A 21,324-nucleotide genomic window follows, 5' to 3' on the forward strand; every position below is an offset into this window, starting at 1 on the left:
TTGCATCCCAAGAACACCATACCTACTGTGAAGCATGGGGGTGGAAACATCATGCTATGGGGCTGTTTTTCTGCCAAGGGGACAGGACGACTGATCCGTGTTAAGGACAGAATGAATGGGGCCATGTATCGTGAGATTTTGAGCCAAAACCTCCTTCCATCAGTGAGAACTTTGAAGATGAAACGAGGCTGGGTCTTCCAACATGACAATGATCCAAAACACACCGCCCGGGCAACAAAGGAGTGGCTCCGTAAGAAGCATTTGAAAGTCCTGGAGTGGCCTAGCCAGTCTCCAGACCTCAACCCCATAGAAAATCTGTGGCGGGAGTTAAAGTCGGTGTTGCTCGGCGACAGCCCCAAAACATCACTGCTCTCGAGAAGATCTGCATGGAGGAATGGGCCAAAATACCAGCTACTGTGTGTGCAAACCTGGTAAAGACCTATAGTAAACGTTTGACCTCTGTTATTGCCAACAAAGGTTATGTTACAAAGTATTGAGTTGTATTTTTGTTATTGACCAAATACTTATTTTCCACCCTGATTTACGAATAAATTCTTTACAAATCCTACCATGTGGATTCATGGATATTTTTTTCACATTCTGTCTCTCACAGTTGAAGTGTACCTCTGGTGCAAATTACTGACCTCTGTCATCATTTTAGGTGGGGGACTTCGAAAACCATAACTTTGTGCTGAATATATGGACAGAATATATGTGCATTTTCCTGTATTTAGTTTAACACTTTTAATGTCCACATATTTTTACTACAGACTTAGTGGCACAGAAGAATGTAAATTCAGATACTGTAGCCTTTTGTCAGTTGACACTGCCTCTTTCTTTTTGACAGTGTCATTTACATATTGTCATGCCAACCTCAAAATAAGCTGTAAACGCAAACATTACAGCTGAATATGCTTACTCATTTGTTTTTTTTGCTGTTGTGGCTTCCTGTATTCTTTTCAGATGAAATCATTTGTACAGCAACTCAGCAACAGACGAAAGGTAGGCTATGCTTTTTTAATGATACACACATATACACACATGCACGAATAATGTTAATGTAAATAACTTAACCCATTTCATTATTATGTCTCATGAATTGTTTTAGAGACGTATATAATTTGAATGTAAAGCAGAGAGGTTTTGTTTGCTTGTTTATTTTTTAATCTAAATAAATCTTCTTAACCCTACAGGATGAAGTGGTTGATCTTATTTTGTCTGGTGTTTTTTGTGTATCTTGACGTTTCCTCTCAGAACTTTACAAACATTTCTGTAAAAGGTAAGTGAGATAATATACATTTTTAACTTTGTTTATATCACAGCAAAACATGTAATAGCCGCACTGGTCCACCGTCGGATGTCATGTTTTGCTTCTGCTAAGCATGAAATGGATACACGTTTAACAGGGTGATATTCTATTTCAAGTCAACATGAAAATAGTTATGGCAAAAATAGACATTGCTAACATTGCTAACATGTCTCTTTTAGCCATCCAGTGTAAATATTTCTGGTATAGAAGGAGCAAGGAATGAGCCTCATGCCTTTCTTGTTCACTAGTGACTTGATGCCTTTAAATATAGTATCTCCCCCTGCTAGTACTTAAGCAGGACTGTCTATTTCTTGCTTATGATAAACAAAGTAGGCCATCCACACTATTGACCAGCGTGTTTATTACCCGTTTATATGGGGTTGGTTTTGAATATGAACAATGAAAGATTTCCCACAGGGTAGAAATTTTATGCTTGTTAAAAATGTTAACAGATCAAGGTGCTATAAATACTGTAAAGACATCAAAATAGTCTACAGAACTCATATGTTCCATAACGTTGCAAGACTCCCCACCCTCAACTATACTCAATGCATAGCAGACCCTCATCCTTGGAGCTGCTTTAGCAAAATCAGATATTTCTCACCTGTGATAATTTATCGAGAAATTTAACAGACTTTATTGTTCATGTCTAAGTAAGACTGCCCTTCTTAAAGTAAGTGGGTTGCTGCAACTCACTTGCATTAAAAGCTACAGATACTGAAAGAGCACATCTCCAGGGCTCAAATATACAGCCAGCGCAAAAGAGCTGCTTTGATCTTATGTGGGCTGGACCAGTGAAAACCAGTGAAATTTAACTCGATAAGTTATTTACTTTAGTGTAGCATTAATGGCTATGGGGGGCATCCTAATCAGTAGAAAAAGATGTAAAAATTATGAAAATACAATTAAATGTCTGAAATTTCTCTTCTACTTAACATTTTCCAAAGCTATCCAGTGGGCTTTATTGGAGTCTTTGCAAGATTGATTTTGCCAGCTCTAGCAGCTGGAGTTAGTGATGTGTCTGGTTCCGCTGACAGGTATGCCAGCACAGTGAGTGTTGGGTGCAGACACTCGATCTGCAAGCCCAAGTATTATTGGGAATGATACTAAAACCCAAGTTGTTCCACGGAGTATGAATGCATGTGAAATGTTAAAAAGTGTAAAACAAAATGCTTGTAAGTAGCCCTTTGAGCTGAACTTTGGAATATTCTGGGGACTTGTGTGGTTCTTAACTTGTTAAAAGGGGTCTTAATATTTTTATTTCATTCTACTCTACAGCGAGCCCTGATGCTGAGAAATGTATGAACTATAAAGTCAACCTTTCAGGAACTGGAGGCTATGCAAACACTATCAAGTAAATATTTTCAGTCTTTTCACAGAAAAGATTTCTTTTCTTATTAATTCATAAGTAATTTGAAAAAAGCTGCATAGAAATGTGATTAAATTCTGATTTAAAGCTAAGTTACTCTATGTTATGGAATTAATGAAAGAGTATAAATCAAAATGGCACATGATCTTTTTTTTTTTGTCTTTTTCCACAAGGGACTTGGAGAACATAGAAAAGACTCTTGAGAACATAAATATAAATGCGACTATATCGATATCATTTGGAAATATTGTGGCTCTCCTGTTTATACCGACTGCTCCCTTCAAAAGCGTTACACTTCATGCCAGTGACAGCCAAGTAAGAAAAAGTCAAAATCTCATTGGCTTTTTTACTTACTTCCAGATTTCCAATAATATCAACATCACCACTATGGTCTATGCAGAAATATCTCAGCAACATCTAAATAAAATAGCTCTAAATTATGTACAGCTATGCCTTAGCATTCAGCTTTTCACCACAAACAAGTAATATTATTTCCTTGTATTTGTCACAAATATTTTTTAAAAATATCTAAAACAGACATAAAGCTTCTCTTTCTGTTTGTTACAATATAATAGGCAGGCTTGAAGAATGTCTCCAATACGACAGTCAGTGTTGAACTCCCGGAAGAACTGAACCTTGGACCAACGAACATGATTGTGTTCTCCAACCTTAAGCTCCCTGAAACAAACAAGGTCAGAAACTACACTACTAGGTTCTCGAATGAGAGGTGAAACACACACACACACACACACACATATACACTGAACAAAAATATAAACGCAACACTTTTGTTTTTGCTCCCATTCCCCATGGGATGGACGTAGAGACCTAAAATTCAATCCAGATACACAATATAACCATCCCTCCCAAACAGTGGTCACAAATCAGTCCAAATGTGTGGTAGTGGGCACATCTGCTATATTGAGATAATCCATCCCACCTCACAGGTGTGCCACATCAGGATGCTGATCTGACATCATGAGTAGTGCACAGGTGTACCTCAGACTGCCCACAACAAAAGGCCACCCAGGAATGTGCAGTTTTGTCTCACAGCAAAATGCCACAGATGCCAGAAGCAATGAGGGAGCGTGCAATTGGCATGCTGACAGCAGGAATGTCAACCAGATCTGTCGCCCGTGCATTGAATGTTCATTTCTCAACCATAAGCCGTCTCCACAGGCGTTTCAGAGAATATGGCAGCACATCCAACCGGCCTCACAACCGCAGACCTCGTGTAACCACACCAGCCCAGGACCTCCACATCCAGCAGGTTCACCTCCAAGATCGTCTGAGACCAGCCACCCAGACAGCTGCTGGAACAATTGGTTTGCACAACCAAACAATTTCTGCACAAACTGTCAGAAACCGTCTGAGGGACGCTCAACTGCATGCCCGTCGTCCTCATCGGGGTCTTGACCTGACTCCAGCTCGTCGCCGTAACAGACTTGTGTGGGCAAATGCTCACATTCGATGGCGTCTGGCACGTTGGAGAGGTGTGCGCTTCACGGATGAATCATGGTTCACATTGTTCAGGGCAGATGGCAGCTGAGAATGTCCCAGTTCTTGCATGGCCAGCATACTCACCGGACATGTCACCCATTGAGCATGTTCGGGATGTGCTTGACCGGCATATACGACAGCGTGTACCAGTTCCCACGAATATCCAACAACCTCGCACAGCCATTGAAGTGGAGTGGACCAACATTCCACAGGCCACAATTGACAATCTGATAGACTCCATGCGACGATGTGTTGCACTGCATGAGGCAAATGGTGGTCACACCAGATACTGACCGGTTCTGGGTCCCCAGACCCCCAATAGCGCAAAAAACTGCACATTCCAGGGTGGCCTTTTGTTGTGGGCAGTCTGAGGTACACCTGTGCACTACTCATGATGTCAGATCAGCATCCTGATGTGGCACACCTGTGAGGTGGGATGGATTATCTCAATATAGCAGATGTGCCCACTACCACACATTTGGACTGATTTGTGACCACTGTTTGGGAGGGATGGTTATATTGTGTATCTGGAATGAATTTTAGGTCTCTACGTCCATCCCATGGGGAATGGGAGCAAAAACAAAAGTGTTGCGTTTATATTTTTGTTCAGTGTACATATATATATATATATATATATACACACGCATATATATATATATATATATATCGCGCCTTTTGAGTGAGGCGATGCTGAACGATAGGCTATAGGCTAAAAGCTAACTAGAACAACAATATGTCGCTCAAGTGGAACAGCGAAGTGCAATTACGAAAGCTAAGGGGATGTCACATGATTCGGAAGGCATTGTGGGCATTGTAGGCTCAGCCAATCAGAGCCAGTGGATTTCGTTACAAGGGCATTTTGCCGTACCACGGGCAGAAATATTGCTGTTCAGTGCCTTCGTAAATTGAATTTTTTGTTAAATGGGGTATTCGTAAATCGGGGTTCCACTGCATTTTTTTTACATGAATAATTGGTTAATTATCTTGTTAATAATTTTACCTCCTCACGACTCTGGATAGTGTAGCTCCATGTGAAAACTAAGGCCTCAAATCAGAGGTACCTGACTCCGTGGTATAATTCTCAAACGCGTACCCTAAAGCAGCTAACTCGTAAGCTGGAGAGAAAATGGCGTGTCACAAATTTAGAGGATCATCATGTAGCCTGGAGAAATAGTTTGCTGCTTTATAAGAAAGCCCTCCGCAAAGCCAGAACATCTTACTATTCGTCACTGATTGAAGAAAATAAGAACAACCCCAGGTTTCTCTTCAGCACTGAAGCCAGGCTGACAAAAAAGTCAGAGCTCTATTGAGCCAACAATCCCTTTAACGTTAACTAGTAATGACTTCATGAAAAATTACCAATAATCATCCCACAGCTGTAATATTATCTACAGCTACTTTCAGTACCATTGATATTAATTTGGAGTCTTTTTCTCCAATTGATCTTTCTGAGTTAACTTCAATAATTACTTCCTCCAAACCATCAACGTGTCTTTTAGACCCCATTCCTACAAAACTGCTCAAATAAGTCCTGCCATTAATTAATGCTTCAATCTTAAATATGATCAACCTATCTCTAATAATCGGCTATGTACCACTGGCCTTCAAGCTGGCTGTAGTTAAACCTTTACTCAAGCCAGGTAAAAGCCTGTAGGTATTACAGGTACTGCGCTGCAGTGGTTTTTATCATATCTATCTAATAGACTCCAGTTTGTACATGTAAATGGAGAGTCCTCTTCACACACTGAGGTTAATTATGGAGTTCCACAGGGTTCAGTGCTAGGACCAATTCTGTTTACATTATACATGCTTCCCTTAGGCAGTATCATTAGAAGACATAGCATAAATTTTCACTGCTACGCTGATGACACCCAACACTATCTGTCCATGAAGGAAGTTAACACACACCAATTAGTTCAACTGCAGGAATGTGTTAAAGACATAAAGAGCTGGATGGCCGCTAACTTTCTGCTTCTTAACTCAGATAAAACTGAGGTTATTGTACTCGGCCCTGAAAAGCTTAGAAACATGGTATCTAACCAGATTCTTACTCTGGATGGCATTACATTGGCCTCCAGTAACACTGTGAGGAACCTTGGAGTCATTTTCCTACCACAACATGTCCTTCAACACACATATTAAACAAATATGTAAGACTGCTTTCTTCCATTTGTGCAACATCTCTAAAATTAGAAATATCCTGTCTCAGAGTGACGCTGAAAAACTAGTTCATGCATTTATTACTTCCAGGCTGGACGACTGTAATTCATTTTTATCAGGATGCTCAAAACCTTGCTAAAAAGCCTTCAGTTAATCCAAAATGCTGCAGCAAGAGTCCTGACAGGGACTAGAAAGAGAGAGCATATTTCTCCTGTTTTGGCTTCCCTTCATTGACTTCCTGTTAAATCCAGAATTGAATTCAAAATCCTGCTCCTCACATACAAGGTCTTAAATAATCAGGCCCCATCATATCTTAATGACCTTGTAGTACCATAGCACTTGTTCCTAGAGTATTTAAAAGTAGAATGGAAGGCAGAGCCTTCAGTTTTCAGGCCCCTCTTCTGTGGAACCAGCTTCCAGTTTGGATTCAGGAGACAGACACTATCTCTACTTTCAAGACTAGGCTTCAAACTTTCCTTTTTGCTAAAGCATATACAGTGGGGCAAAAAAGTATTTAGTCAGCCACTGATTGTGCAAGTGCCCCCACTTAAAATGATGACAGAGGTCAGTAATTTGCACCAGAGGTACACTTCAACTGTGAGAGACAGAATGTGAAAAAAAAATCCATGAATTCACATGGTAGGATTTGTAAAGAATTTATTCGTAAATCAGGGTGGAAAATAAGTATTTGGTCACCTCAAACATGGAAAATCTCTGGCTCTCACAGACCTGTAACGTCTTCTGTAAGACGCTTTTCTGTCCCCCACTCGTTACCTGTATGAATGGCACCTGTTTGAACTCATCAACTATATAAAAGACACCTGTCCACAGCCTCAAACAGTCAGACTCCAAACTCCACCATGGCCAAGACCAAAGAGCTTTCGAAGGACACCAGGAAAAGTATTGTAGACCTGCACCAGACTGGGAAGAGTGAATCTACAATAGGCAAGCAGCTTGGTGTGAAAAAATCAACTGTGGGAGCAATCATCAGAAAATGGAAGACATACAAGACCACTGATAATCTCCTTCGATCTGGGGCTCCACGCAAGATCTCATCCCGTGGGGTCAAAATGATCATGAGAACGGTGAGCAAAGATCCCAGAACCACACGGGGGGACCTGGTGAATGACCTGCAGAGAGCTGGGACCAAAGTAACAAAGGTCACCATCAGTAACACACTACAACGGCAGGGAATCAAATCCCGCAGTGCCAGACGTGTTCCGCTGCTGAAGCCAGTGCATGTCCAGGCCCGTCTGAAGTTTGCCAGAGAGCACATGGATGATACAGCAGAGGATTGGGAGAATGTCATGTGGTCAGATGAAACCAAAGTAGAACTTTTTGGTATAAACTCAACTCGTCGTGTTTGGAGGACGAAGAATACTGAGTTGCATCCAAAGAACACCATACCTACTGTGTAGCATGGGGGTGGAAACATCATGCTATGGGGCTGTTTTTCTGCCAAGGGGACAGGACGACTGATCCGTGTTAAGGACAGAATGAATGGGGCCATGTATCGTGAGATTTTGAGCCAAAACCTCCTTCCATCAGTGAGAACTTTGAAGATGAAACGAGGCTGGGTCTTCCAACATGACAATGATCCAAAACACAGCGCCCGGGCAACAAAGGAGTGGCTCCGTAAGAAGCATTTGAAAGTCCTGGAGTGGCCTAGCCAGTCTCCAGACCTCAACCCCATAGAAAATCTGTGGCGGGAGTTGAAAGTCCGTGTTGCTCGGCGACAGCCCCAAAACATCACTGCTCTCGAGAAGATCTGCATGGAGGAATGGGCCAAAATACCAGCTACTGTGTGTGCAAACCTGGTAAAGACCTATAGTAAACGTTTGACCTCTGTTATTGCCAACAAAGGTTATGTTACAAAGTATTGAGTTGTATTTTTGTTATTGACCAAATACTTATTTTCCACCCTGATTTACGAATAAATTCTTTACAAATCCTACCATGTGGATTCATGGATTTTTTTTTCACATTCTGTCTCTCACAGTTGAAGTGTACCTCTGGTGCAAATTACTGACCTCTGTCATAATTTTAAGTGGGGGAACTTGCACAATCGGTGGCTGACTAAATACTTTTTTGCCCCACTGTAGTTAGGGCTGGACCAGGTGACCCTGAATCCTCCCTTAGTTGTGCTGCAATAGATGTAGGCTGCCGGGGGATTCCCATGATGCATTGAGTTTTTCCTTTCCAGTCACTTTTCCCACTCACAATGTGTTAATAGACCTCTCTGCATTGAATCATACCTGTTATTAATATCTGGCTCTCTTCTACAGCATGTCTTTCATCCTTTCTAAAGCATGTCTTTCATCCTGTCTTCCTTCTCTCACCCCAACAAGTCGTAGCAGATGGCCCCACCCCTCCCTGAGCCTGGTTCTGCCGGAGGTTTCTTCCTGTTAAAAGGGAGTTTTTCCTTTCCACTGTCGCCAAAGTGCTTGCTCATAGGGGGTCATATGATTGTTGGGTTTTTCTCTGTATCTATTATCGTACGGTCTACTGTACAATATAAAGCGCCTTGAGGTGAATGTTGTTGTGATTTGGCGCTATATAAATAAAATTGAATTTAATTGAGTTAAAAAGCTAAAAGTGCACGGATTGATTCTTAAAAAAATAAGATAAAATGTTCAGAACAGTAAAAGTTGGTCACCATGTTCATATATTATGCAGACCAAAATGTTTTAGAAAGAGGAAGGGGTACTCAACCACAGTGTTCTGTAAGTAGTTTGCCGTTTGCAAAATGTAAATCAAAAATGTAAATAATACAGATTTAGAGATAACCAGGCAGGTACATCAGGAAATAATGTTTTTACTAAGATGTAAATGACTTTCACTACGCATTAACTGTCTCACTGGGTTGCTTTTTTTCCTTTCAGACAGTCAGGACAGTGAGAAAATATTACATAAATTGTATTGGAGAAACAGTCAAACCAACTGACCAACGTTTTGCATTGTAGAGTGATCCTGGAGCCTTATTTGAAGTTTATGATAGACGAATGATAATCCTGAGTGTGAAGGGCAAGAACATATCGGGACTTCGGCAACCTGTCAACATCACCATGAAATTTAACCAGAATATAATTGTAATTACAATCTAATTGTTTATTCCACTATTTTTCTCAATAGTTTTATATCATTGTTATTTAACACAACACAAAATAACTGTGTATTTTGATGTATTAAAGATTACTGTAAAAATGTAGTATTTTAGAGAGAGTAATAATATTTAATCTAGTTAATATTTAGTTACATGTAAAAGTAGAAGTGTAGATTTTATCAGTAAACATAAGTAGAAATATATAGATGTATAATATTAACCAGATATAAACATACATTTTGTTTGTTTGTTTGTTTGTTTCTTTTTGTCTTAGCAAACCCAGAGACCCTCCTGTCATTTCTTAAATTTTTCAACAAACAGTGAGTAACCAAGCATGACATTTCTCTGGTTTCACTCACCATTATAGATTTCTGAATGAGCTGATGTAATTGAAATGTGGCAGCATCTCATTCATCTCTTTGACTTTGACTTCAGATTTTAGTACAGATGGATGCCACACCATTTGGACACATGATCAGAGTAATGTCACATGTTCCTGTAACCATTTCACATACTTCGGTGTGCTCATGGTAGGATTGTTTGTTTGTTTGTGTTTCAGTATACAAAATGTCATGCCATATCTTGAGAACTAAGGAACCTTTCTTCAACAAAATACAGTCATAAAATTGCACAAAGAAGTTAATCCATCTCTTCATTTGCCATCTGCATCTTGGATTTCTATAAAATTTTCCATCCAATTTGCTCTAAAGGTGGCAGATCCATTTCTGGATGTAGTATGTGTAGTGACTAACGCGTTATTAAGTAACGCATTACAGTAACTACGTTATTATTGTTGTAACAAGCACAGTAACTAGTTATTATGCCAAAATCAGGAACGTGTTAATCGTTACTGGGATTTAGATCGTTATTTGTTACTACGTGTGGTGGCATCGCGGAGCTTCCACAGATTCAGTAATATTAGCAAGGTGGCAGCCAGCTGGTGGATGAGGGAAAGGGGACGCAGGAGGAAGAGAGAGCCAAGGCGGCCGCCGGTCTGAGTGTCAGGTGAGCTGAACTTCAGGTAAGAAGTTATGACCTGTAGTCTATCTGGGTCAGATATAAACCAAGTTTAAGGGTAGTTTATTTTCATTATGCTGACTTTTTCATCCTCAGTACTAGGACGAGGAGTTTCTATACAGCTGGGCGGCATGCTATGATGTTACTGAGCTGAAAAGGAACACAGTTTGTCCTGGACTTCAGCTACAATGAAAAAGACACAAAGCTGAATTTATTCTGTGTCTTTGCTGCACAGCTGCCTCTTCTCTCATTCTCTCCCCTCCCTCTCCTGTTTCTACTTCAATCATGAAACTGATCAATGATCAGCTGATCGGCTTTTCTCTCTTGTTTATTTATCATCCACTTTGCGCCAGAAAGAGGAAACCACCGGATGTCACGTTAAACAACAGCAGCATGTTTAAGCTTGGTCAGCTCTTGTTAGAATTTATTTAATATTAATTTCTAGTATCAGCTGATGTTTGTTGGAGCCACAGCTGTAAAAGCTGCTGGTCATGATATCGGTTTGGATATGTGGTGAGAGGGAAACATGAAGATGAAAGCATATCCTCGTGTTGGTGTTGTTCCCAGATCATCATACTAAATGTTGTTCCAGGATCAACATTGCAAGTGACCAATCAGAATGTTGTGACGTCATACTTTTGCGACTTCGGGAAAAACCGGCGTAAAACAAAAAACTGTAGCTGCGAGACACCGCCTCTGTCTGCCGATCAACGGACCCTGACCCTAACCCTAACCTTAACCCTTTAATAAACAGTAAGCAGAATTGATATTGTCCTTGCAACATTGGAATTTCATAAATGCACGAATGGCTTGGCGCGCAAAAGAATAACGTCACAACAATGTGATTGGTCACTTGCAATGTTGAACCTGGAACAACATTTTCATGATGGTCTGGGAACAACACCAACACGAGGATATCAGATCATCCAAGATGAAACCAGGAGATGTCCTTACTGAATCATCAGAGCTGAACAGGTGAGGGAGAAACAGGCTTACCTTATAGGTGACAAGAATGAGTTGAAGGGAAGTTTTGAACTGTTTCTGAGAGACAAATAACACCAGGATCATTTTCTATGTAGCTGACAGCTGGTAACTGTGCAGGGGCGGGTCTAGCAGAGTTTTGCCAGGGGGGCCAGGTAGGGCATTAACGGGGGGGGGGGGGGGGCACAAAGAAATACCTTTCTTTCTTATTCTCATTTAAAATGTCTCGCTTTTAAAAAATAATTATCTGAATATTACAACAAATGATTGATAGATTGATACATATATACCATGAAAACAGTGTACATCACTGTCACAACAGTGTTTGCTTTCATTCAAAGGCTTTATGGTTTTTCCTATAATGGTGGGCCGGTCTCTAGTCAAAACGCCCGGCCGATCTTTTGTCCCATCAATTTTTTTTTTTTTTTTTTTTTTGCTGGGAGTGTTAGAGCCCTATTAGTTAGGTTGTTTATTCTTTAAAATACCAGAATAGGGAGGATTGAGTAGGATTAAGTTTATTAGATTGATCAGTATTGCTGAACTATGAAATATTTTGGGTGCAGTGCATTTTTTGCTTACAGGTATAACAGAATAGCTTTAGTGTTTTTTTTAACTTGAGTATGAACTTATACAAAAAGCAGCAAGATATTAAAAAAATATTTTTTATTGATTAAAAAACACACTATATCGGATTCATATCGGTATCGGCAGATATCCAAATTTATGATATTGGTATCGGACATGAAAAAGTGGTATCGTGCCATCTCTAATAGAAATACACCATTATACACAAATCCTCTCTTGTTAAGCAAAAGACTGTAATTAACCTCCACAGCATACTTCTACCACTAGATGGCAGAAATGGCACAAAAAAACAAAGACAGAAAAAACAGAGTAATTGTAAAGTTCCATGCAAAGTATTTAGAGATAGTAAAGGTAAACATCTGGTGAATTAAAAACTGTTAAATGTCATCTTAAAAAAATGTACCATGAAGTTGAGGATTTGTATATCTTGTATATACAGGATGAGTAAAACTTAAAATATATCCGTCCTGCTAATAATGTGACAAGATAGCATGAATATGTATTTCTCTACAGGTTTCTGCTTCGTCTGGGGGGGATGCTGTTCTTTCAAAAAAAGACATGGAAATACTATCATACATTACAATAATTGGCTGTAGCTTTTCTCTTGTTGCCCTGGTCATCACCGTTTTACTTTTCATCACAAACAGGTAATTTATTCTTCTCTGGTTGTATTTTCCAAATTCTAATTATTTTTTCCCTTTTCAGGATCTGAAATGAGTAAATTCCACCTTGTATTTATTATTATTTACTATATATTTACTTCCATTTTCTGGCACATTTGTGCACCAATGTGTTTCTTTTTTTGCTCCTTCCCATTTTTTTTTTCCTTTTTTGTCAATTTTTTCCCCACCATCTGTGTTTTGCAAAGGTCATCTTTTTTCATTCTTTTGTAAAATTTTAATATAAAGTTAAGATATGACCGATAGAAAGTTATTTACAACAAATCCCTTCTTCTCTGTCCAACAGGACACTCAGAGAAGATCTTTCTATGAACATCCACATCAATCTCGTCATCGCCCTGATCCTCCTCAACCTGCACTTCCTGCCCAGTCGGGCAGTGGCAGCACACCCCTCCACTTGGCTCTGTTTCTACATGGCTCTTGCCCTTCACTACTCCCTGTTGGCCACTTTCACCTGGATGGCCTTGGAGGGGTTCCACCTCTACCTTCTCCTAGTTAAAATCTTCAACATTTCTGTCAGCAGATACATTCTCAAACTCAGTGTGGTGGGATGGGGTAAGTGGAATCCTTCAAACAGGAAGCGGTGGTTATTAGCAGTGTTGGGCAAGTTACTTTGAAAAAGTAATTAATTATAGTTACTAGTTACTTCTTCAAAAATGTAACTGACTCAGTTACTGAGTTACAAGATCCTAAAAGTAATTAATTACATGAAAAGTAACTATTAAGTCACTTTAAAAAAAGGTTTAACCCTCTGGGGTCCAGGGTATAATTGGCCATTTTAAACCACTTTTGATTTTACCTCTACATTTAACCTTTAAAAACGATTTACTTTACTTTGTCTGGTATCATTCTTTTCAGCACAACCTCACGTCTGAATTTACAGTTGTGTTTTCATTTTGACATTCTGTATTAACACAGTTGATCTAAAATCAGACAAAAAAAACATAAAATCTGAGTAGAAAGTTATATTTTTTACTGCAGCAACCACAGACATGTTTAATGAATCATATTTCAGAACTTTAAATGCAAATATAAATGATCAATTTTAAAATCCTATGCACAAGTTTTGCCAACAACAAAGTTATCTGCTGCAATTTACCTTTTACCCTCTTTAAAAAAAAAAAAAAAAACATTTCAAACCGTTGACATAACAATCAGCTGTTCTGCATTAAATAAGATTCCACACAAATTATTTGTGCCACTCCAAAAAATAATTTCTCTCCACTATAAAGGAGAACATTACAGCCTGATACCTGCAGGTCTGACAGCAGCAGGTGTATCACTCCTTTTTTTTACCTGGCGCCTCATTGTTCTGACACACAACACAAAACTATCTACAACACTAGACACTAACTACACAAGACAACACATTAACTACACACTCCAAACATGCTGAAGGTCACAAATCTCTCACATCTCAAAACTCGCTCTCTCTCGTTTTCTGCTGTTTCTCTCTCGCTCTTTCTCGCGGTCACTCCTTAAACTTCCCCCTCTTCCTAAACAACCAAATGTCATGTTGCCATATCATTTTTGATTGGTCGACATGGTGCATTTTTTCACCAACTGTTTTCTGTTTTATTTTTTGGTCATAAGCAGAGAGTGCTTGCTAGCGCTGTCCTTAGACAGTAAACGTGACGAAACTATTGAGGAAAAAACGCCGCGTATATATTGATTATCATGACTCTGGTTTTACGTGGCCTATCAACACAACTGGTATATATCACCTTGTTGCTTTGTCATCTTGAAGTGGTCATATGATTAGCTTACCACAATTACTTTATTCCTCCTTAGTCAAACAGCAGCACTCATGCGAAAGTTTGCCCCCTTATAGAATAGAATAGAATAGAATAGAATTCAACTTTATTGTCATTGCACATGCACAGGTACAGGGCAACGAAATGCAGTTTGCATGCATCCAGAAGTGCTTTAGCCATGATATAGATATATTACAATATATGTAAGCTCCAGGTGTTGTGCCAAAAAGTGATTGTGATTGCCATCCGCCGGAGCGCGCACAGCTGCTGAAAGCTGTAGTGCCCAGATTACTTATGTGCGTTAAGCTGAACACAGCTTCAGCTGTCTGTTTGTTGAAAAATAGTAACGCAACAGCACAGCATTTTCTTGTTAGTAACCGTAACTGCGTTGTAACGATAGAAATAGTAATCAGTAATTAGATTACTTGTAACTTAAAAACGTAACGCCGTTAGTAATGCCGTTACTTGTGATGCCATTATTCGCATCACTGGTTATTAGTCAGCAAACTTCAGAGTGACTAATCAATTCTTGTGTTTCAGGTGTTCCTGCAGTGATTGTGTCAGTGGTGGTGATCATAGACAGAAGCTTTTATGGCCATGTCCTTCTAGACAAGTCAAACCATGATGACACTAAAATGTAAGGAAAACCTTTTAAAGGGTATGAAATTAGGAATTATAATTAATGTTGACTTATTAACTGTTTTGGATGTGTATTAGAAATTCAATATATATTTCAATGTTTTAAATTGTCTTGTACAGCACTTTGCTCAACGCTCCTGTTGTAATTAAATGTGCTATATAAATAAATAAACTATAAATTAACAAGTGGAAAAAAATATTAAGCAATGCTGAGACACTCAGTCATCTATATACACTCAACAAAAATATAAACGGGTAAGATGAAATCACTGTCTATTTCCTTTCTTTGTAGATGCTATATATCTAATGAAATAGTGAAGGTGGTCACTACCACTGGACTGTTCACCATGGTGTTCCTCTTTAACATGACCATGTTTATGGTGACAGTCAAGCGTGTTTTGAATGTTGGGTATAACAAAGAGGTATGAGTTATTCTTGCAATCTTTTTTAAATGAACATTAACCATTGATATTTCCAATAATTAGACACTGAAGAACAGCTTTTGTTCATACACAATTCAAGGCCTCTGTTAGCTTCAGATTGTCAATAACCTGCTGTGTCATATGTCATTGTGTATTTGACAAATTAGTTTGGGCAGCTTCACCATAAACAGGTCAGGAAAGCAATTTGCGCCCTGCTGGGTGTCAGCGTTCTGCTCGGGATTACTTGGGGCCTGGTTTTCTTCTCATTTGGTTACCTGACCACTGTTGCCCTCTACCTCTTCTGTGTTCTGAACTCCCTGCAAGGTCAGTATAGTTTGCTCCTATTCATTTATCTCACTTCTTTAACGACTTCGGTCACTGTGAGTGCTGAAGCTGGCATTTTAAAAACATGCATATGCAGCGCCAGGGTAACAATGCATTAAACAACAGCCATTTGGCTGCTGTTTATGCTATATATGGTATTTTTTACAAAATCATATGTTGGGGTCTTATTTTAGGTTTATGAAACCTGTTTATGCTCATAAACAGTTAATAATAGGAACGTAAACTTTTTTATAGGCCAGTTTGGGAATGTTACAGTGTTGGGATTGAATGAGTGATGCATAATATTAATATACATCCTTATACTTGGAGCAGATTTTTGACATTACTGTTATATACTCTGTATGAAACAGTAATGTCTGAAAGAGTTGAATATCAGTTTCGTTTGCATGATTTGTACTTCTTGTACACAGCCTAAACCTATTTCACCGTTTCTCCCCCTGTATGCTGTGCAGGGTTCTTCATCTTCCTGTGGTTTGTGAAGTCACTGAGAAAGGGTAAAAGCTCTGCCCCTAAGATAAGCAGTGAAGCAACTTCCCCCAACAGAAAGCTTAACAAAAACTAACAGCTCAGGAACTGAGTTGTTGGAATTTTTGTCTGATATTATTATTTCTGCTTTAGGTTGTTTACAGCGACTGATTTTTAAATTATTTAAATGAATGTGATATTTGTGAAATTTTTAAAGGCACTATTTAAATGTTATGTTTGATGCTTTGTGATTATAACAGACTCTACATCCAGTGTAAAATAGGGCACTTCTGGGAGTGAAAGTTATAAATGCTGATATGATGCATCTTCATTCATTTTGTGTGTGAACCAACTGCCATTGGTTTCAGTAGCCTGAGTAATTTTGATATTGTCATGCAGATTACACCATCACTGTTGTGTTTTGCTGTATACTTATATCCTATTTCATGTGATATTTGAAATATCTTTCCTATATCTTCTTATCACATATATAAAATAAAATATATGAATCCTTTCAATAAAATCATGTATATTTGAACCTCTATTTGCACACATTGTGAGTTGCATACATTCACATTTCACTAGAATCTGTGTTTATGAATGCAGACATATTGCTGCCTGATGTTTTGAACTATTGAACATGTAAAATTAACATTTCCAACTGCAGCTATAAAGACAGAACCTTCTTTAACAGGCTGAAATTTAAATATGAGTGTTATGTAAGTGGCTAAAGTAATTAGCTTTTATCAAAAGATAGTCCAAGTTTAAACTATACTCTTTCTGTACACATCGGTGTTTCTGCCTCAGGTCATTGGTGTAGTTGATGATAGGGAGTTGGTTTAACCACATTCAGGTCTCTAAAAGCATCACTTACTCTAAAATTGTCCGGACATTAAACTCAGCCTACGGTAACCAGATGCCAAGAAATAAAGCTCCTACAATAATACAGTAAACAGAGAAAAGCCCAACAATCATATGACACCCTATGAGCATAATAACTAATGATCAAATGCAGAGACGTGTATAAACACGTAGTGAATGAAAAGGGTGGCTGAAGAAAAACTCACTCACTGATGTGCTGTTTGAGTGAGTCAAGATATTTAACAGTAACAGCTTTGAAAGTTATAACACATGGTGACACAAGATATATGTCAAGCTTTTATAAACACTGGAATAAGTGTCTATATGACTACCGCCCAGTAGCCCTCACCCCCATCATCACAAAGTGCTGCTAGTCCTAGCACACTTCAAATCCTGTCTCCCACCCCACCGTGGACCCCCACCAATTTGCATACTGTCAGAACAGGAACTCAGAGGATGCAGTCTCCATCGCACTGCACTCTGTCCTATCACACCTGGACAACAACAACACCTACGCCAGAATGCTGTTTATAGACTTCAGTTCAGCATTCAATACAATCCTCCCCTTACAACTCATCAGGAAACTGACAGACCTGGGCATCAGTTCCCTCATGTGCAAATGGTTACTGGACTTCCTGACCAACTGCCCCCAACATATCCAGCTGGATAACTGCTGCTCATCTACAATCACAATGAACACCACAAGGCTGTGTGATGAGCCCTTTCCTCTACTCCCTCTTCACTCACCACTGCAGACCTACCAGTGGTTTTAGCATCATCATTAAGTTTGCAGATGACACCACGGTGATTGGCCTCATCAAGGACAACGATGAGGGAGGAGGTGGATCGTCTGGCTGAGTGGTGCGACACAAACAACCTACTGCTTAACACTGAGAAGACTAAGGAGCTCATCGTGGACTACAGGAGGAATGCTGACCTACATCCACCCATCTACATTAAGGGGACGGAATGCATGTTAAATTCTAAATCTGCCTGTTCTCTTTCAGAAACCTGCCTGCAGAAAATTAACCTAAAGTATGTAATGCAAGGATGTCATCACTTTCAAGATGGAGAAAGCATAAAGTGACAATTATGAATCACTTAATATGATAAGGAGATTCTGCAGGTCATTAATCAATGTATAAAACTAAAATAAAATGTATTTTAGTGACACAGGACACAAACATGGAAGCAATATGTATAATTAGAATTTTTTATAACAATAAATTATTTCAATTTCTTTAACCATAAAGAATAACTAAATCCTTCAGGACAATGTCACATCAATGCACTGAACTCACTATGTTATCCCTCTAACAGAACCTCCACATGTTCTCACTGTAATTTCCCCCTCGTGAATGAATTTATGCTGCACTAATTTGAATGTTCGGGGGAAAATCAAACGCAGTACTCAAGCTGACTCACCTTTGTTTGAATGACGACTTGTAAGCGGTGACTCCACAGACAAGGTACAAAAATATGTCAGGCTACATCAATAGCGGTAGGTCTTCAGGGTTTCTACTCCACGGCCGTATTTCATACGGGTCCAAACCCCACCCTATCATGTGATTTCCTGTGGTCAGATGGCCCAGGATGTGAGTGGGTGTAAGGTGTCTAGGATGAGATCTCAGAACTGGATTATAGATGGCAGACATTTGGTGTCATAAAGCACCGCCTCTGTTCAAAGATGGTTGTTCACAGTGGACTTTCAGTCCTCTTTCAAAACATCTGTCTTCTCTGTCCAAAATGAACATTGGCATCCTCGAAAGAGTGACCTTTGACCTCTATATAAAGATGAACAGCTGTGTCTTGTCCCATTGAGGTGGCTCTTCTATGTTGTGCTATGTGTTTATAAAGCGGCTGTTTGGTTTTTCCAATGTAGAGGTCTGAGCATTCCTCGCTGCATTGCATAACACACACTATGTTACTAAGTTTTGTGTTTGGGAGTTTGTGTTTGAGATGAACCAGTTTTTGTCTAAATTTTTGGCTGGGTCTGAAGTACACTGGGAATTATGGTAAATGGCCTGTATTTATATAGCGCTTTACTAGTCCCTAAGGACCCCAAAGCGCTTTACACATCCAGTCATCCACCCACACATTCACACACTGGTGATGGCAAGCTACATTGTAGCCACAGCCACCCTGGGGCGCACTGACAGAGGCGAGGCTGCCGGACACTGGCGCCACCGGGCCCTCTGACCACCACCAGTAGGCAACGGGTGAAGTGTCTTGCCCAAGGACACAACGACCGAGACTGTCCAAGCCGGGGCTCGAACCGGCAACCTTCCGATTACAAGGCAAACTCCCAACTCTTGAGCCACGATCGCCCTGCTTGGAGAAGACTCTCCTGAGTTTCTCTGATATACAGTACCTGCTGCATAGGGGATGAGAATATTGTTCCTTTTGTCCTTCTGATCCTCCCTGGTTGAGTTTGATCTTCTTTTCTGTGCATCTTTGCTGATTTGATGAAAGCTCAATTGGCATAACCACATGTTTTAAGAGCATTCTTTATATGTGTGTGTTCTGTCTTTTTCCCTTCTGGTATGGCGTTATTTTTGTGCTGCTCGCGTTCTCAACATTTCTGCCCGTGCGCGCTCAACTCTTTCTCTACACCGTTATATTTGTGCCACAAAACCACCCAATCACAGACTTGGATGCAAAAAAATATGATTGTCTGTTTTGGTCTCCAGTGAGCTCGAAATGACGAAATGCATTATCCCAGAATGCATTTCGTCCAAAACTCAAATGAGGCAGTGGCGGAGGAACACAGAGTGGCAGAGTTTGAAATATTACTCTTTCTGGGTCACAAAATAAACTTCTAAGATATTTTCATGCGAGAATGGTGCTGTGTAAACTTCAAATGTCTGCTCGATTTATCAAGACATCACATATTTACAAATGTGCTCTAATGTTTTCGGAGATGTGAAAGGGGCTGCTATTGTGTGTGTGTATGGATAATAGCAAACATTGAAATACATTTTTTGCACGCAGCAATGCATTTTGTTCACTCAAATTTAGCTTTTCTTCGCTCAAAATAAATTTCTCCTCAAAATGCAACACTTGCACCTGCTAATTTTTTTTACATGGACTCTATTTTTTTTATACGTGCGGTCAGAGTGGCACAAAAATAATGCCATATTCTGGCTTACAGGGACTGGGCACTGGGCAGAAAACAAGATTGATTAAAAAGCTTGAGTGGAAGACTGCCCCAATTGGTTAAAGACAACCAATTGGTCACCCTAAATTCAATTTGTTGACACTAGTGAAAAACACAATGTACAAAACCAGGTTTATACATAGGATGTAAAGCTGTTTACAGAAATACCATGTGAGATAAAATAATTCATTTTTTCTTTATTAAAATCTCCCAAGGGTGTTTTAACTTTAGTTTTTGTCTCAAAGTAAAAATAAATAAATACAAAGAAAATGAAAATTGTTGAACAGAAACTATAAAAAGACAAACACAATATTGCTGATCAAGGAGAAGAGAGAGCTTGTAAGCAGTTCTTCTGCACCAGCCTTTATAGGTGATGACATTCCTAATTTAGGAATTGCTCCCTAACATTGCATGGTCAGGCCTAAGGTGGGGTAGGCCAGGACTACAGTACTCCAAGTACTCAAAGTTTGTATCAGGTTACACTTCCTCTTTTTTCACCAAGTGTTTTTTACATGTTGTTTTTGGCGTTTTTAATGAACAAGATTATATTCTCCAACATTAAAACAAACAAGGTCAGAGACTACATATGAAGTTTTTAAAAGTGCTGTAATTAGCTATAGTCAAAATTAGATGCCTACCAACTTTGCATTGTAGTTGCACTATAAAAATATGATAATGAATAATAAAATAATATTTTGAGTTGTATTTTTGAGAACTGCTTTTGGAAAAGCATTCAGTAATTTCTATTGATTGTAGTGCACTGTTTAGATTTACAACTAAATGTAAACATGTGTCTTCATGAATCTCCTTTTTTTATTTGAATGATTCTATAACAGAGTAATACAGTTGTATTGTAGTGATTTTTAAATACTGCAATGAAGCGAATAAATATAACTTTGTGTAGTACTTTGGCGTTGATCAGTGAAGAAATATTTCAGTCATGTAAATTTCATTTTAAATGCTCTTAATAGAACATT

At 39.2% G+C, this 21,324-nt stretch overlaps 1 protein-coding gene across 1 annotated transcript; it reads left to right on the plus strand.

Annotated features, from left to right (window-relative positions):
* The first annotated feature begins 1,197 nt into the window (after positions 1-1,197).
* On the plus strand, positions 1,198-16,835 carry LOC101483515 (adhesion G-protein coupled receptor G1). Its single transcript, XM_076887741.1, has 13 exons — positions 1,198-1,279; positions 2,588-2,663; positions 2,852-2,993; positions 3,254-3,370; positions 9,302-9,427; positions 9,716-9,761; positions 9,877-9,971; positions 12,538-12,671; positions 12,991-13,259; positions 14,999-15,095; positions 15,390-15,519; positions 15,687-15,843; positions 16,317-16,835. Exons 2-13 carry the CDS (start codon positions 2,611-2,613, stop codon positions 16,424-16,426), a joined length of 1,476 nt encoding a protein of 491 aa, XP_076743856.1. The 5' UTR covers positions 1,198-1,279; positions 2,588-2,610; the 3' UTR covers positions 16,427-16,835.
* Positions 16,836-21,324: the final 4,489 nt, after the last annotated feature.

Source organism: Maylandia zebra, linkage group LG1 (genome assembly GCF_041146795.1).
Source record: "Maylandia zebra isolate NMK-2024a linkage group LG1, Mzebra_GT3a, whole genome shotgun sequence".
In the NCBI taxonomy this organism is placed as follows: Eukaryota; Metazoa; Chordata; class Actinopteri; order Cichliformes; family Cichlidae; genus Maylandia; species Maylandia zebra.

Coding starts and splice junctions, on each gene's coding strand:
- LOC101483515 (XM_076887741.1), top strand. CDS start 2,611: ATGAACTATAAAGTCAACCTTTCAGGAACTGGAGGCTATGCAAACACT. Junction 9,972..12,537: donor CATACTTCGGTGTGCTCATG/GTAGGATTGTTT, acceptor ATTTCTCTACAG/GTTTCTGCTTCGTCTGGGGG. Junction 15,844..16,316: donor TGTTCTGAACTCCCTGCAAG/GTCAGTATAGTT, acceptor TATGCTGTGCAG/GGTTCTTCATCTTCCTGTGG.